The following is a 16,336-nucleotide window of genomic DNA, read 5'->3' on the forward strand; positions in this document are numbered from 1 at the left end:
TTGTCCTTAATCATGCTGAGAAGTGTACTGGACATATTAAGGCAGCAGGAGACAGACCCGGTCAACTTTCTTAAAGAATGGAAATATCCCATATTTGAAGTTATATTAAATATGTAAAATAATTTTAGGAATTATGTCAAAGTGTAGCCGATAACATTATGAAAAAGTTGATCTGCAACATGTAGGTATCTCCACGATTCCTAGCATATAGATAGGTGCAAATACAAAACTAAGCCATGTGGTCAGTTGCTATAGAAATTCAGGTGAAAACATGCATGGTCCAGCAAAAGGTCTGTAGCTGAGAGGGAAGGTGGATGACCCCGGATGAAAGGTAGATTTTTAAGAAGGGCAGACAAAGTTCTTGATTGTGTACAGTGTATAAATCCCCTCACACGGTACATGTACCCTGATCCCGTTTGGGTGGAGCGGGTTTAGCCCAAACGAGAGAAAATCAAAGCCAGAAAGGGGCACCTGCTTAGAGCATGTTTTGTGCACCAGTATATATATGGATCACATGTAAGGATCATTATTTATTAACTACACTAATATGAAATACATCTACAAGTATTGACATAAAAGGGAAATGGGATTTTTTAGTCTGTCATAATCTTACTTTGATTTATACCCGTACCCACATATTTCAGAACCAAACCATCCCCTGTCACCTCAAATAAAGGACCTGGAGCTCCGGAAGAAAATTAGGTCAACCCATGGAAGTTTGTCCTACTATTGTATAAGGGTTGTCTCAATTGCAAAAGAAAATCAAATTAGAGGGACGGATTATCCACAAATTAGAGACACGGGATATCCACAAATTATCTTGCGTGTTATACACAGGATTTGATCGATACAGATTACCAACCTCTAAAACAACAGCCGCCATGCCCTCGCTTTCCGACGTGTTGACCAAGGAACTACTGTCCCTCATACACGCATGCGCGTTTTCTATGCTCATCTCACCCAAATATATAACACCCTTTGCTCTGAAATGGAAGTAATTAAGAGCGAATTCTTAGTTTTGACAACATTGATGACTAATTTTAAAACTGGAATACATGTAGTTCTTCAACATTTCTTAGATTTTTATTTTTATTGGGAGATTCATTGGAAAAACTTCATTCTTTTGAATGATTGAATATTGACTGCTTATTAAAGTGCTCTGTGATCTGCATACCCATGTATTGCCCCGTTAAATACAGCAAAGTAATCCTCGCCATACTGAAAAGTAAATTATTGCTCCAATTTACTGAAACAGGTAACAATTACATGTGTAACGTCTAGTAAGTGAAATACTCTTTAATACATCTCTAAATGCACGAAACGATTAAAGTCTATACATTCAATTTTCATCACAGACCATACAAAACAACCTATTGGAAGAATTCGTGAAACAAATCGTAAAAATGTAAAGGGAATTCCTAAAAATGTAAAGGAATTCCTAAAAATGTAAAGGAATTCCTAAGAAATGTGAACAGGAATAGAAAGAAGCGTAAAGATGTCTATATTGGTACATGTAAGTAATGTTAACCTTTAGTATGATATCTTATCTCAAATTCAATTCATCAAATTAAGTTGTTTTTTTTTGGGGGGGGGGGGTATAAATTATGTGATATCATGTGGCGTCTGCTACGTTACATCTATGAATAACACACATGCTGTAAGGAAACATTTTGCACGATTATTTCCAACTCAGTTTGACAACAAGCAGAACTACACATTTTGAAAAAAAAGTACACCAGCCTCAACAGACAAAAAAAAATCACTGACATAGCACGTGCAATCCAAAGTCAATTGTTGTACATGAATGCATCAATTTTAAGAAAATAATTAGCCAAAAATCTAAAGCATTACTGTTAAAATCGTGTTTAAGTGTTACTGTCAAAATCATGCTTAAGTTTTAATGTCAAAATCATGTTTAAGTGTTAATGCTAAAATCATGTTTAAGTTTAAGTGTTAAAATCATATTTAAGTGTTAATGTTAAAATCGTGTTTAAGGGTTATTGTAACGTTACAAATCACGTTTAAGTGTTACTGTTAAATTCACGTTCAAGAGTTCCTGTTTCTTGCGGAGGGACAGTAAAACTCGGCAGGTTTGATTACAACTCGACAGATGATGAATTGTTAACATCAATGAATTCAATCTAAATAACACAGTATTATAACTTTACTGCACAACTGATAAAATTACCTCTGGTCCAATGATCACGTACAAAATATCTGTCCTCTCTTTATGCCATTCTTCAAAGAGATAAATTTTACTTATTTGTGAAGTCTCCTACCGAAATGAGGATACCCTATACAAATTATTCTGTACTTTTACTACAGAAATTGCTTGGAAACACACATTTTTATTTCCGAAACAAAAGTACATGTATATTGTTTACCCCAAAACTATTTTAAAACTACAATTCTGGTGTTAGATTTTAATATATTTATCACACCATACAATGCAACATGATTACACTTCAAATAGAAAACGTTTTGCTGTCTCATGTCTATATTTTGCAATTAAAAGCAGACGTTATGCTTTTTCTAGGCAGACGATACCTGTCATAGTGTTGATGAGATACAGGGGATCTTTCACGGGACGTATGCTCCCCACGAAGAGGAAAATTGTAGCCCCCGTAATCACGGCAGACGACACATGCCCATGTTTCACTAGAACCTCTCTCAAACTCAAAGCTGACGGTCTCGTTTGTATACCTAGAAAACAATTATAACCCAACATTTGATACGACATCACCATTAATCCAACATGCCTTGCATCAATCAAGATAATCAGTTTATATTATCAGATAGTAGACAATTAAACTACTCTCCCATCCTGCGTCACGTTTGCTTTTAAGTGCCAGAAATCTAATCAAACTTAGTTTTTGGTTCTGAAATTGTTCTTCAGAGAAACCTAATTTAAGACGTGAAATATTGCGTGTACTGCATGTTACATTCCCTATCGTTCCAAAACGCAATCGGCGAAAAGCTACAGCTATCTCTAAGTAAGAATCCCACTGTTACAGAAAATTAGATCTAACGGCCATTCTTCTACGTTGATTGTTAAAAGACAGCAAATTACCTTGCTTTATAATGGACGCCCTCGACTTGACTAAATCTGGCTGAAGAAAAGAAGCAGTTGTCGTTATAAAATATTCAACGGTTAGATACATAACAGACCCTTCAGTTACGAAAACCAACAGGATATTTACCCAAATCTGAAGTGCTTTATCCATCATTTCTTGACTGAATGCAACAATATTTCTGAAATGATAATTAAGTTAACTATGAAATGAATACTAGTTCTATATTCAGATCATGAAGATGGAAGGACACAGTGCTCTTGGTTTGACTCTTGTTTGTCCCTCAACTTCTGCTTAAAGCCTTTTGGACTATATTTAGATGACGTCATATTTGGTAAACAGAAGGTCAAGGTCAAAACTATTGGTTATTGGCCAATATTACATATTTGAAAATGTGCATTTTATCATTAAAATTTAAACATATTTTTTTGGAGAATTTTTAAAGAATTTATGTGAATTTTAAATGGAGATTGATAAACGAATACTAACCTCGCTCCCTCCACCGCTCGCGACATTTTGCATAATTTGTCTTCATCGGTATGTAGCTGATTTATGTCCGTGCCACCAAATATCAAAATGTACGGAATGGGTACTGCAAATTCATTTAAAAAATAATAATCAATTTCTATTTCAAATCTGTAGAACATGATTAAGAAGGAAACCGAGAGTGCAAAAAAGTCAACAGTATCACGTGTGTGGCATGTAGTGATACTTTTCTTTTATCCAGAAAAACTTGTAAGGTGAAAATCTGCCGAAACGTCGACACGTATCATTATCTTTCCCCCGTGAAAATTACCCTTTCCTCGAAAATTATAAGTATGCCATTTCCACGAGCAAGGTAGGTATTTGAACGTTAACGCTAAGTACACAACATTACAGCTAAAAGCACTATGATATTTAAAACACTATTTAAACAGCAGTCTACAAGTGGACTAAGATACATCGTGCATGTATGCTGAAGATGCAGGCATGCAGCACATAATATATCAAGCTTAATGCACCGATGCCGCTTTTGTTCCTCCATCAAGTACAGTCCTTTTGATGAAAAAAGTCGATTCTTTCTTTTTTGGTTCTTCGCAATGCTGCTTCATTATCAAGGCTTATCATTTTGATATATCTACTTGCTGTCTTAATATTGGTGATAGCATCGATGAAAAATATACTGAAATTCGCTATTACACAAGCAATCATAGACATATATACTTGTGAATACTCACTACAGCAATGTATTGCATGTACTGCAACCTGTAAGTAAAAATCGCGATCAAGAGTTGTAACTAAAAGAAGCCTGTTTTATTTCTGATCCACATCATCTGGGCGGGGGCGGGGACAAATAACCCGATCTCTTCATGCATTTACTCTGCGGAGTAATTTTTAGCGTCCACCTTTTGGTCTAGGTGGATCTGATGATTTATGACAGATTAGAATATTTATGTTTTATATGAACACATGAATTTGGTGGGGGACTGCCAATAAGTATTTTGGAAATAAATATTCTGTGCTTATCAATTTTGGAAATAAATAAATAATAGGCATCTTAATCTGACATTCATAGAATGTAACATCTACTCATGCACATGTAAAAAGCCAATAAATGGCCTCGCCTCCAAGCACAAAAATAATCAAGCAGCGTTTCTGAAAAAGAATATTTTCTTTGTATAAATACAAGAAAACCACCTGTAGAATATCAAACTTATCGCTTAGTTGAATGCACCAATGGAATTTTCACAACCCACTACATAAGCGGAGGAGGGAGGCGGGGTGGGGGTGGGGTGGGGGTGGGGGGTCCGTAACTGGCACCTCCTCCTCCCAGAGAAAGCGAGAGAGATAGCGAGATATAGCATCTGATTATATATTATCATCATTAATATAATCATTTTTAACCATAGAGTTACTGTGTTAAGAAATGTGCTACATGTACTTCATGTTTATAAATCTATCATTGTAAAATCAGTCAGTAGGCCAATGTGGCGTCAATATTGGTTTCATGGGGGAGGGGACGCCGGCTCACGGCTCCTCCTCATCAAGGGGTTCCATAGGCGGATCCAGAAATTTGTGAAAGGGGGAGGGGGGTCTAGTACTTGAACTTTTAGGTACTTTTTACAACCTCCACCCCTACCCCATTGGTGTACATAACATCTTAGGGAGATCGAAAGACAATCTTTCTACACATGAAAATGTTTAGTTTTATTTACTACTTGTTCCCAAAGTTCTAGTCATCCTAATCTCCATACTCAGACCTTATTCGCAATGAGAGAGAGAGAGAGAGAGAGAGAGAGAGAGAGAGAGAGAGAGAGAGAGAGAGAGAGAGAGAGAGAGAGAGAGACAGACAGACAGAGAGAGAGAGAGAGGGGGGAAAAGCTGATTTCAAGGTTACTCCCAATAGGCCGGGGGTCAGGGATAAATGGTGAGAAATCCTGCATTCTGAGTATTTCCTGGCACTTCTTTTTCACTTTCAAATTATCTACTTCTTACACAAAACTTTTATGCTACATATACTTGTTAAGAATTCCTTTAAAGTGATATCTGACGAACATATCGTAAATATGTATTAGTGGTCTTATTTATCCTGTAATTAAATGATAAACTGGTGTTGATAAATTTGAGTGATGTAAGTATCCACCTTTCATATCATTTTGATTCAAAGACTCGTTAAGGTTGAATAACAGATTACTCTTAAACTTCTTGGCCTGCAAAACGAAATGTGGGGGGTCTGGACGCCCCTCCCCCTCTGGATCCACCCTCGGGCTGCACTGAACGGGCTTGAGATTTAAGTGAACCCCAGACCCATCACATTCTAGGAATGCCCCTAACGACAAATTCTGCATCTGCGCCTCATGGATCATGTCTAATCATACAAAAAGCAGTCGTTTCCCTCCAAATGAGAAATTTTAACATGTTTATTAGTCACGATTTCTTCAATGTAATCTTGTATAGTGATTTCTAAAACATGGAATTGTTTGTTTTGTTATTTCTTGTTTAATACAAAATTTATTCATTGTTTCCAGAAATCCCTGATTTTTTTTTTAATTATTGTTTTGCTCCAAAATTCAGAGAATGTATGAAAATCAATCTATAGATGGCTGAAATTGGTGACACTAATCGCAATTAATCAGAATAACAGTAAAATAGAGCGCTTTGATGTTGGGCAAATGTTAGCCCTTAATGTCCCATGTTCTTTGATAGAACGGTGTCTTATCAGTGCTAGAAATCAATCCAATTGTAAAAGTAGCACATTCAATCAAATTACATTTCGTAATTATGCTGATCTAAGCATTCACTCAATTTTATCGCTACAGAAATCGATGGTATTATTGTGAATTTACCTTTAGTAGATAGATATTTCCCAGCTTTGTATGCGTGTAGTGCAATAACAAAGTCTATATTATTCTCCCTCAACTTTCTAAGAAATTGTTCCTCATCATCGAAATCTGCTGGATCCCATTCTTTGCAGATAATAAACTCAGATTCTAAATGTGATCTGTAATTGAAAAATGATATTAATTACAAAGTCGTACTGGAACCAGACAATGAAAAGGCACGCATAAGAGTGAGGTTGACACGATAATCATTGATTTGTTGTTGGAGATTTCATCAGACCTCTCAAAGTGTTCTGTAACAGCGTGATCGTCACTACGTAAATGAAGAAACTGTATTTTTTCAAGGGAAGATTTTTTGTGTGGAAAAGTTCTCCATTTTTTTGTTCCGATATTCCGTATTGCATTACCAGCAGATCGATCATATAATAGTTTTTTTTAAAATTTTGGCGTAATCAATCGGTGTCCTTTAAGATTTAAAATCATTATCTTCTGCTTAACACACAGTAATTACCATCCGGTATGAAACATGTCAATTAAACCCCGGGCGGATATTGGTATTCTCAGCAGGTATCATCTTACGTAACGGTAGTGTTTACAGAAATAGCACAGTGGACATAAAGTAATTCGTTTGGTTTATTTATTCAGGATTAAGTATATAATCAAAATTATCACATACTATGCATTTAAACGATTTAGAATGATATTATTTTGGGTATTCATACCAGTTGGAATGGCGGTTGCTTTCTTTTCAAATTATTTTGAAATTCAAAAGAAAAATAACCTTCCTCCTAGCTCTTTTGAAAACAAAATATGTGCCTCAATCCATGGGATATTTTAACCATAAGCACGGCCATGAATATAACGTGTCTGGCAAAATTATTAGTATTCTAACAAAATATTTTGTTAATTGTTTACCAAGCAATCTTTTAAAGATTATGATAACAAGAGCTTTAATTGGCTTTACCTGATCCGTTTGATAGTGGAGTGATTTCCACTCGCCTGTCGGAGTGGGGACAACAATAACACCGTGGATGACATTTCAGGTAACCATTGTGACCTACAGGTACATAATAATACAGAGTCGAAGTTCCTCACAAAAATAGTGCCGTGACCTGATTTAATTAAAGAGCACCCGTGTGAAAAATGAATGCTTGACAGTCTTTTGAATACGAATGTGTGATTCACTCAGAGTACCCTTATGTCCACAAATCTGTAAATAGATCGCCCCCGAGGTTATTTGTTTTATCGACACTATCTACAAAGATAAAAATCCGATAAGTTGCTAGTAGGATGTTTACATGTGGAAATAAAATCCAAACGTAAATGTTTCATTCCGGTAAGTATATTGTACTGCTACCAGATGATATTGCATTACTCAGTATATCAGGATGAAAAGATATATCGGCATATTCTAAGACGGTGGTGGAGGCGAATATAGGGGTGTTACAAAATTTGGTTGGAAAATTGCACTAGTTAAAATGGTTATTCTGTGCATGGCAAAATGGATATCACCATGCATTCTGTATCTCTCTGTGTGCATATTTTTGTGATCAAACATTATGCTAGATGTTTTTACTTTTATTTCTGTGTTCTGCATACTAACTGCGACTGACATTCGGCTCGACTGGATATTTGGACAGAATCTTTGAGCAGTCCTTCATAATTCGGAAATTCTCATTCAACTTCGGTCATTTATAGCCATTAGAGTGCACTAAGACATGCTATTCAATAGTCTTCGGGAAGTGACACGATTGATGTGTTGAATTCTTTTTTGACCACAAGATTCATGACACTGATTCTACCGACAGACTGTAAGCTATCAATGTTTGATAACGCATGGACAAATAGTTATTTTGGGCCGAATATTCTGGCTATCTTTAAACGAATAACAAATGACAGCAATGCCATGCTAGTTATCGGTATTACGGCATCCCCATGTAGTGTGAAATCAGTCCAGTTATGTCGTTATCCTTTGGGTTTAGGTTGGGGCCACACTATGGGGTCAAATATGAAGAAAGATTGAAAGAAAATTTTAGAATCACAGAAGTTGAAACAACTGAACGAGGTAACTCAGGTGAGCGATGTGTCCCATGGGCCTCTTGTTTAGTTATATGATAAAAAAAAAAACCATATTCATCTCCCCGTGCCTTCGTTTGATTTTTCCAACATTGGACCAAAAAGAAATTTGAAATTCCCTAAATGATATGATTGGTTATTATTTTTGGTCGTCCAATGAAAACTGGCATCTCTGATGACTTTCTACTAGATCTAAGCATCTTAGTGAGCTCTGGTAGGAAGTTTCGGTGTTTTAATTATTGAATCAGATAAGGGGCCTCCGTGGCGGAGTGGTTAGAGCATCGTGCTCTCACTTCTGGTCGGCGCGGGTTCGAATCCCGCTCGCGCCGGTAAGTGAGAAAGTTTCCCAGCTTACTTTCGGAAGGTCGGTTGTCTCTTCCAGGTACATTGTATCTTAGTTCTCTCTTCCACCATATAACTAAAAAATTGTTGAGTGTGGCGGAAAACATCAAAACAATCAACAATTTGATTATTGATCGATTTGAAGTATTTGTACAATACTAAAAGATTTTCACGCAGTTGTATATATATATATATATATATATATATATATATATATATATATATATATATATACACACACACACACAGGAAAAAACTTAAACACTTTGTTGAAATATTTCGACCGTGTTACCGGTCTCCTTACTTATAAGATATATATTTTTATATATATATATATATATATATATATATATATATATATATATATATACCCTGACCCGTGTTGAACACACGACCTGCGGAACCAAATCTAGTAGCAGGTAACCAGCGAACTAGACCGCTCGACCATCTAGGCAAGTCTATCGCTGCCACCAGCTGGTGCCCCCCCCCCTCCCCCCCTCCACCCCTCTAACAAAGGAATATAAATGTTATAATCTCCTACACACCCTACCTAACCCCAAACCTATAAATACTTAAATGTCTGACTGGGCCTGGTAAGTGCCTTGATACCCTAGAAATGATACTCAAGCTAATAAGTTTATTTGAATGGCAATCATCACATCAACATGAAACTAACGCTATAGAGGACTCCATTCTTTTGAACAATCAGTGCGACCGTGTATTAAGTAATTCTAAAAAAAGAAGATAAGTGGAGGACAAACGAGGCAACGAGATCGATATGCGGCACAACATTCTTACAACATTTTATAATTCACTTGACATTAACCCGTACCCGTGTATGTACGGGTGGATAAAAGATAATTACGTATAGTGAATTTAGAAGTAAAAATCAAACTTTGGAGTTTTGAAGCCTTAATTGAATAAAGTAGATAGTACTTCATACATGTATTATTATTAATTTCAGGGAGGGGGGGGGGGGGGTCCGTTGTGATTGTTTTTGCTTTACTTTGTTTTTGTTTGAAAGTGGAAGTTGTATACTGAATGATGCATACATGTGATGTTTCACATAAGTGAAATAGTTTTGAATTCATATTAAGCTATCCTCTCAAATGAAAACTTTTTAAAAATTAAATATAGATTGATTCAATTCAGAAATATTTTGTTCTGTAATATTTGAACTTTGAATTAATTAGACCCATCCTCTAACAATTGAACATAAAAGTGAGATATCCATGTGATCTCAAGTTGGTTCAATTAATTAGTATCAAGGGAGTTAGATGTGTCCAATTCAAATGCAGGTAAATTAAAATAATGAAAAATTAAAGGTGGGTTTATTTGATTTATAAGTAAATGTAACTGAATCATTCCTTCAAATCCTTTGTGGATATGTCACAAAGTATAAACACCTATCTTTAATTTAACTCTACTTATCTTCAGTTCAATTAGAGATAGGTCAAATTATTAGATTTGAGGCACAGCAGGGTTCTGTGCCCGCCTCCCCAAAAACTTCGAAAAAATGAAAGAGAGTAGCAGATGGACTATAGACGTCAATTAAAGGCAACGAATGTAATATGTTATGGAGTGTGAATCGGGATAGGGACTCACAAGTTCCCAGCTGGCAGCGCCAATATGACCGAGATGCATGTTTTGTAGTCATAATTCATTGCGTATAATAATGCATACAGTGTAATTGGGATGTAGATTTGCATGACAAAAACTGTGAATGTTACAGTGATTAAAAAGTTGTATATGATACAATTGATTAGACATGTACAATATACGAAGAAATAAAATGGTTTGGTATTACGGTTTTCAGAATATTTAAAAGGGGTTATTTTAAAAGATCACAAGGTCATCAGAAGTGTTTGACATGTTAAATCATGACAGTTCGTAAGATGTGCATTTATAATGTGTTGAACAATGATACAATGAGAATTGCTGTAAATATACAGTGTGGATATCATAGATACATGTGGATCTTATGTCCCCCACCCCACCCCTTGCGAATCAAAAATAGATCTACTCCAACCCATGTGAAATCCCCATGTGAATTAAAATAGATCTACTCCATCCCCACGTGAATTAAAAATAGACCTACCAAACAAGATTATTTGGAAATTTATACTTATGAATTAATGAATTTTACCAAAAAACTCTAAAACACTTGATCCAGAGTTACTGCTTACGTCTTTCATATTGTTTCATATGTAAGTTGAAGTCCGTAAGCTATGATATTATCTTATTTGATTAGTAAATATCGCAATATGAATTAAAAACTTACTTTCGTTTTCGATAAACTACCCCGAAATAAAATCAAAGTACTGAAAGTACTGAAAAGCGCTAAGCTGACTTCATGAATTCTGTATGTAATGTTAATGAGCAGGAACAACATTAAAAAAAGGTTTATGCATTATTCTTTATTTTCGCATAACTAAGTAGTACATTTTCTGTAAGAAAATAACAAATATGGATTGGAAGCAATGTCCTGAAACTTTTCAACACGTTGAAATATAAATTTTATATGATGTTGTTAAAACAATGGTCACTATGATAATTTTGATCCCACACTAAATTAAAACCCTGTCCTTGGATCATGAAATTTACAATTTTGGTAAAGGACACCTGTTCTTATTAAATATCTATAATCAGAATTTAGTATCAATAGCATTACCACCGCTGCGATGGTCTAGAGGTTAAGTGTTCGCTCTGTATGCGGGCGGTCGGGGTTCGAATCCCGGCCGCGACAGACCTAGTTCGTTAAACAGGTAGTGACAGTTCCATCACCAAAATCTCGGCATCAGGTGTGAATGTCACGGGTCCTCGGAGATGGCCTTTAAAACGGATGTCCCGTGTCACAGTAGATGTGGCACGCTAAAGAACCCACACTGCTCAATGGCCGTGAGCGCCGAGCATAGGCCTAAATTTGAAGCCCTTCACCGGTCTTGGTGACGTCTCCATATGAATTAAAAATTATTGAGAAGAACGTTAAACAAGATACAATCAATCAATAGCATTTAAGGCTATGTTATTCAAATATTTGACAAATGAACACTTTATACCCTGTTTAGCTCCCACCCATCTTCCCAAGGCAAGGGTTTCTGACCCGCTCTGCTCCGGTTCCAGGATCATTAAATGCTCTACATGACTATGCATTTTTTTCTCTTACAGATGTGATGTTATAGAGAAGAACATTTTTGGTAGAAAATGTGAAAACAGTTGTAATGGTAGTAGTCGGTATAAAGTGTTCAATTGTTATTACGCAACTAACTTGCTGTTGTGTTCCAGTTAAATAGTGTATGAAATATTTTTAGAATACAACTGAAATGAAACAAATCAATAGTTTGATACATACATGTATATATAAGTCACTTATAATAGAAAGGAACAAACAAACTGGACAAAAAAGAAAATTACACATAACCACATACACTAACAAATGCCACATGTCAAAACACACCAATAATGCAGGATTATGAAACGCTTTACATCCATTTCATTACCAGAAATCATTTAAATACACACATAAACATGCATCTGTATGACTTGTACTACATAATCCATTGCATAATTATCTGTAAATAGCAATCAAACCATGAAAGTGGAATCATTTTTTGTAATCAATAATGAAGTTATTTTCAATTCAAAATCAGGTTGGAGAGAATCTAAATCCAAATAAGTCCGATAAATAAATGTATAACTGAAAACACAATTTAGGAAGTTATTTAGAAAATATGTTCATCATACATGTGCAATCAATCGGAACTCCTCGAATGTCTCGCTCAACATAGATCTCAGATGTAATACGATGGCATCCATGAGCGAATTGATGCATTGTCAATTGTGACGTCACAGCAATGCATCAAATTCGCTCATGGATGCCATCGTATTACATCCGAGATCTATGTCGAGTGTGCGAGACATTCGAGGAGTTCCGATTGCATGTGTAATATTACTTTGAAACTGAATACTGCGTCATCAACAAGAGTGGAGATAGCTCATTTTTAACATGAAAGTTAATGCAAGAGGATATACTAATTCAAATATGATGATGAATTAGACTAACATATAAGCATGGATTTACATTTAGCAATTGTAGTGATTGTTTGTTATACGTAAATCTTAAAAAAAAAAACACCAAAAAAAAAAAAACCAAGAGTTTGTACACAGGTACATTAAACGCTGTACTCATCAACTTGTGTGTATTACACTTCTTGTGTAAAAGCTCATATTCATATTGCAAAGGAGACTCATCCGTTTGTCTGAATGAGACATAATACACATTGCTATTGTTTTAATTTTGTAAAACAGTTCTTTATATGAAAATGCTAATAACCTTAGCAAAAAACCATAAGATTCGAAGCTTGTGTAGGAGTTCTAATATGAAAAAAAAAAAAAAAACGTAACAGAAGTGACTCACAATAAATATGCAAGATTTACAACATGTAAATGTAGCTAAATGAGAATCCCAAACTAGGCACTGAAAAGTTACAAAAGTAATTTTCAAACGGTAATGTTCAAACCGCTGTTAGAAATAATGAAGAGGCATCTCACCAAAGAACTAAATGCATCTTTTTATATGAAAAGATCGTTCAGCGAAAACAAAATGTGGGGACAGGGAACAACGACAGTACATCCATGCCCCTCCCCCTTCTTCATCCTTTGTACGTTCGGAAATACATGTAGCATATGCATGTCATTGTCAATTGTTTGTTTGAAGTACAAAGAAATTGAAAACATGATTACTTTTCGTTGTATGTAGCGTGCTGTGGAACGCAAACCATTTCAAATTCATGCTTGACACAATGACAATGTTTATCTAACACTTGTTCTAAACATATGTATTTCAGTATACAGCCCTCGTAAAATTCCACGCGGTGTTTTGAATACTTGAAACCGGGGTATTGTCTTCCATAATACAATATAATATAATGTTGTACCTTTTATCTTTTCCTTGCCCCAAGACTATTATTTTTAGTCTCATTTTTGAAACTAAATCACGAAATCAAATTTGATTGTGTTGACGATGATCTTGAGGAATATCGTGGTCGTTTAGAAATAATAAAGTAAGCTTAAGTTACACCGTTGCATCCTCTAAATTTCTGCATGAACGACTTACATATATGATCGGGGAAGGTGTAAGCAGTTACGCAATATCATCCTTCTGAGACACCGATCTCTCTCCTTCGCTGTCAAAGCATAATCGTGCACAAATTCTTTCTCGTTCACAATGGACGCGGATCAGTTAATTTTTTACTGTGTTGCACACATTTTTGCTGCGTCGGACAAAAATTTTACTGAGTCGGAACAACAGCCAAAACACACATGGAAAACCCTCCTGACTCGTGTATAGCTTAATGACGTGGCTTCTAATTATAGATTGCACCATGCAAATTGATTTTCCTGGCCTCTAAGCGCCATGCGAAGGTAACAATGCAAAGGCACCCTAGCTATAACGGTTTCATACACATATTCTTATTCAATTTTAGATTTTGAATCACTTTAATTATTACAGACGCAGATTCAAATGGGAATTTTAACTGAAGAATGACCTGCATCTGTGTCTCATTTTCCCCAAGAATGAGGACAAAAATATAATCCTTTTTATACATATTTTATTCACTGTTCAACGAACTGTATTTCCGGGGGGGGGGGGGGGGGAATGCAACTGCAGATATGAATGTTATCCCCGTGCTAGATCGGTTGCAAAATTACGACTACTTTAAGCACGACTTGTTGACTACAGCGATGCATAAATTCGCCTATAGGTGGCGATCAACCGGAAACATGATGACAAAAGCAAAATCCAACTGGCGGCAATAAGCGCTTAAGCTACGCTTAGCGCTTAAAAAAGAATGAGAGTAAAGTGGTGGAGACGCTTTGATGGATCTAAGTCGGGTTTTTAAATGGCAACTTTTTGAAAGGTAATACGATATGGAGTGAATCCGTTGTTTATTGATGCTTGATTTTGATCTTACAGAAGAAATAAGTTTTAATAATTGTTCATTGATGAAATATACCTGTTCTTTTCTTCAATCCGAGATTTTAGTTTTCAATCAGCCTTAACAATGGAAATTTCCAGAACAAAGGGCCCAGAACGAGGCATGATAGACAATTCGCACGGAGAGAGATCATTTATGTTACACAAGGATGAGCTCCAAGCGACTTCCTATTTTCAAGTTTTATTTACTATATGATATCAATAAATAGAACATAACTAATGCACGCAGCCCCCCCCCCCATCTTAAAATTCATTTGAATATCATTCATTCAAACATGCTTTTAAAAAAGTCCTTACTCGGGCATTCATCTAGTGTTTGAATAGAAATATACATGTATTTTACGTGTTCTTTATGGAAAAGATTCACGATGCGAAGACACAGTTCTTGACCCTCAGAAGTATCTGACAGGTGGAACCTTGACAGTTGGCAAGATGTGCATTTTGATTAATACATTGGACTATAATAAGATGAGCTCTAGAATTACCGTAAAGATGCAGTGGGTATATTTCCTAAAACGTATGCAAGGGGAATAACTCAGAATAACATCAGATAGCAAATAATGAGCGAGATATTCATATCAGGGTTGAAATAATATATATGGTTAATTCAAATGCAAATTGTATTCCATTAAGAGTTTTGCCATAGATCTTTCAGATCACAATCACTCTTGGCGTGTATTTCAATTTTGTAACTCATGATACAAGTAGTGGAGATTGACCGAATTCAAATGTTGTCTATTCATTAATTTGGTTCGATATGCTTTTGTAAACAGAACATCTATTCCTAAAAAAACATCTTTATTAATTTTACCGAAATTTGCTATGAAAATTCAGCATTTTGACCAACAATTCAATTTGATCCATAACCCCAATTTGATTTAATGTTAAATTTTAAGACAAGACTTTGAGATTTATGTGCAATTAAAAAAATTACAATACTCCTAATTTGTTCTTTTGAATTCTCAAAATTCATATGATGAGTTTTCCCGTACATTAAGTGCAAAAAGGTCATTATCTATTTCCAATCTACAAACGTAGATTCTCGTGCTCACATAATAAGTAAATAAAAATAAAAAAAAAAATAAAATAAAAAAATAAAAAATCTTATTTCTTATGTACAATGGTAATCTTTTCATAGTTGTTTTTTTTTTCTTTTCTTTTTTTAGATTTGACAAAATACCTCTCAGGGAAAAAATCGGGGTTGAAGTCTTCAAGATCAGAAGATCAGAGGATATTTAAGAAGGGAGGAATGATGCGGTCATAATGGTTTTATCGCCGATAGCCAGATAGCTAAGTTGGTAGAACACCTGACTGAATATTGGGGGGGGGGGGGGTGGGTTCGAAACTCGGTGTGGTCCGTTGCATTTTCTCTCATACTGTTACACAATCAAAGGTAATCACCATATTGACAGGAAGATGGCACATCAAAGCAAAAGTAGACACGATCTAGAAACACACATGAGAATTTCTTTGTGGAATGATATACACACAACAAAACCAATAATAGATAACAATAAGACAATGCAGTC

The 16,336-nt window shown here is 35.5% G+C and overlaps 1 protein-coding gene and 1 long non-coding RNA gene across 4 annotated transcripts in view; one reads left to right on the plus strand and one right to left on the minus strand.

Annotated features, from left to right (window-relative positions):
* Positions 1–8,463, minus strand: part of LOC125671738 (glycosyltransferase 1 domain-containing protein 1-like) — a 13,434-nt gene extending 4,971 nt beyond the window's left edge. The window contains exons 1-10 of one of the 2 annotated variants that reach the window (XM_048907614.2): positions 7,586–8,458; positions 7,356–7,448; positions 6,398–6,552; positions 3,561–3,663; positions 3,201–3,252; positions 3,071–3,110; positions 2,548–2,703; positions 2,189–2,238; positions 1,175–1,218; positions 863–983 (exon numbers count right to left, since the gene is read on the minus strand). In XM_048907614.2, the coding sequence (XP_048763571.2) occupies positions 863–983; positions 1,175–1,218; positions 2,189–2,238; positions 2,548–2,703; positions 3,071–3,110; positions 3,201–3,252; positions 3,561–3,663; positions 6,398–6,552; positions 7,356–7,429 (795 nt within the window). In that variant the 5' untranslated portion in view covers positions 7,430–7,448; positions 7,586–8,458. Of the gene's footprint in view, positions 1–862; positions 984–1,174; positions 1,219–2,188; positions 2,239–2,547; positions 2,704–3,070; positions 3,111–3,200; positions 3,253–3,560; positions 3,664–6,397; positions 6,553–7,355 lie in introns of both variants that reach the window. The other variant, XM_048907623.2, reaches the window with a different exon arrangement.
* LOC125671757 (uncharacterized) overlaps positions 1–16,112 on the plus strand; it is a 22,089-nt gene extending 5,977 nt beyond the window's left edge. The window contains exon 4 of one of the 2 annotated variants that reach the window (XR_007368737.2): positions 15,974–16,112. This is a non-coding gene — a long non-coding RNA (uncharacterized LOC125671757). Of the gene's footprint in view, positions 1–644; positions 978–15,973 lie in introns of those variants that run through there. The other variant, XR_007368738.2, reaches the window with a different exon arrangement.
* The last annotated feature ends 224 nt before the right edge of the window (positions 16,113–16,336 follow it).

This window comes from Ostrea edulis, chromosome 1 (assembly GCF_947568905.1).
Source record: "Ostrea edulis chromosome 1, xbOstEdul1.1, whole genome shotgun sequence".
Taxonomy (NCBI): domain Eukaryota; kingdom Metazoa; phylum Mollusca; class Bivalvia; order Ostreida; family Ostreidae; genus Ostrea; species Ostrea edulis.